This window comes from Mandrillus leucophaeus, unplaced genomic scaffold, assembly GCF_000951045.1.
Source record: "Mandrillus leucophaeus isolate KB7577 unplaced genomic scaffold, Mleu.le_1.0 Scaffold193, whole genome shotgun sequence".
NCBI lineage: Eukaryota > Metazoa > Chordata > Mammalia > Primates > Cercopithecidae > Mandrillus > Mandrillus leucophaeus.
This window is the reverse complement of record NW_012101954.1, coordinates 669,791-671,292: the sequence shown is the minus strand read 5'-3', so window position 1 is coordinate 671,292 and position 1,502 is coordinate 669,791. Positions and strand designations below refer to the sequence as shown.

At 45.8% G+C, this 1,502-nt stretch overlaps 1 protein-coding gene across 1 annotated transcript in view; it reads left to right on the top strand.

Moving 5' to 3' along the window:
- Nucleotides 1-1,502, top strand: part of IQGAP1 (IQ motif containing GTPase activating protein 1) — a 113,882-nt gene that overhangs the window by 97,121 nt on the left and 15,259 nt on the right. Inside the window, exons 31-32 of the mRNA XM_011978375.1 lie at nt 486-621; nt 1,021-1,108. Coding sequence (XP_011833765.1) covers nt 486-621; nt 1,021-1,108 — 224 coding nt within the window. The remainder of the gene's footprint in view (nt 1-485; nt 622-1,020; nt 1,109-1,502) is intronic.

Sequence of the window (1,502 nt, the reverse complement as noted above, 5' to 3'; positions counted from 1 at the left end):
AGCCAGGATGGTCTCAATCTCCTGACCTCGTGATCCACCCGTCTCGGCCTCCCAAAGTGCTGGGATTACAGGCTTGAGCCACCGCGCCTGGCCCCTGTTTTTTGTTTTAATAGAGATGGGGTCTCACTATGTTGCCCAGGCTGGTCTCGAACTCCTGGCCTCAAGCCATCCTCCTCCTTTAGCCTTTCAAAGTGCTGGGATTGCAGGCCTGAGCCACTGCACCCAGCCAGAAAGAATGCTTTGAGAGAGAATTGTGAAATTGTAATGTTGAAATAATTTCTTAAACATTTATGAAGTTATTATGGATCCTTTGCCTTTATCATTTGGCATAATATCTTATTAGTAAAAGTTGTTCTCGTCACACTGTACATGTTAGGTGATTCAAGTATTTTCTTAGACTTGCATCATCTTTTTAATTTGTATTATTTCCCCCCCAATATCTCCTCTTTATTACGCTGACTCTTTCCACCCTCCCAAAACTTCAGGGGAAAGCTCTGGCAATTTAAACGACCCAAATAAGGAGGCACTGGCTAAGACAGAAGTGTCTCTCACCCTGACCAACAAGTTCGATGTGCCTGGAGATGAGAATGCAGAAATGGATGCTCGAACCATCTTACTGAAGTGAGTATCAAAAGTAGGAAGAATGAAATGAATGTAATCCAAAGGTTTCTTGACCTTTGGAGAGGAACCTGCTGGGTCATACCTGAAATGACCATCCTGACCTCTCATACTTTTCACAATCCCAGTCACCAATCACCTCGCATATTGTACTTGGCACAGGATTTTTCTGCCTGATTTTGCTAATATGCTACAATGAAATGTAAATCTTGGAAATCCTAACCCTTGTACCTACTTATGGTATGGTTGGGTAAATAAGCCTAGTGCCTTGAGTACTGTGTGCTGGCAGCTGCTGCTTGGGACTTCTGTGAGGTACTGTTTGTGCTGCTGCTGCTGCTTCGGTCCACTTGAGAGGAACTAGAACACTGGTAATATTTAAATGCTTCCCCCATCTTGTTTCAGTACAAAACGTTTAATTGTGGATGTCATACGGTTCCAGCCAGGAGAGACCTTGACTGAAATCCTGGAAACACCAGCCACCAGTGAACAGGTAAAATTTAGGGTCTAACATACTCCTTTGTTTGGTAGATAAGCTCTCCCGATAGGCGCATGTCAGAGAAAGGAGGAGAGACACAAATAAGAGTCGGTAACCTAGAGGTGAGCGTGAATGTAACTGGGGGGCAGTGGTAGTTACAGCTCATCTGAGAAAGTTTTTGGTTCCATTGTGTCCATCCAGTATATCCGTCCCTTGGTATCCACAGGGGTTACTTTCCAGCACCCATTCCCCCCACCCCCAGCCAATACCAAAATCCATAGATGTTCAAGTCCCTTATATAAAATGGTGCAGTATTTGGCCGGGCGCGGTGGCTCACGCCTGTAATCCCAGCACTTTGGGAGGCCACGGCGGGCGGATCACAAGGTCAGGAGATCGAGACCATCCTGGC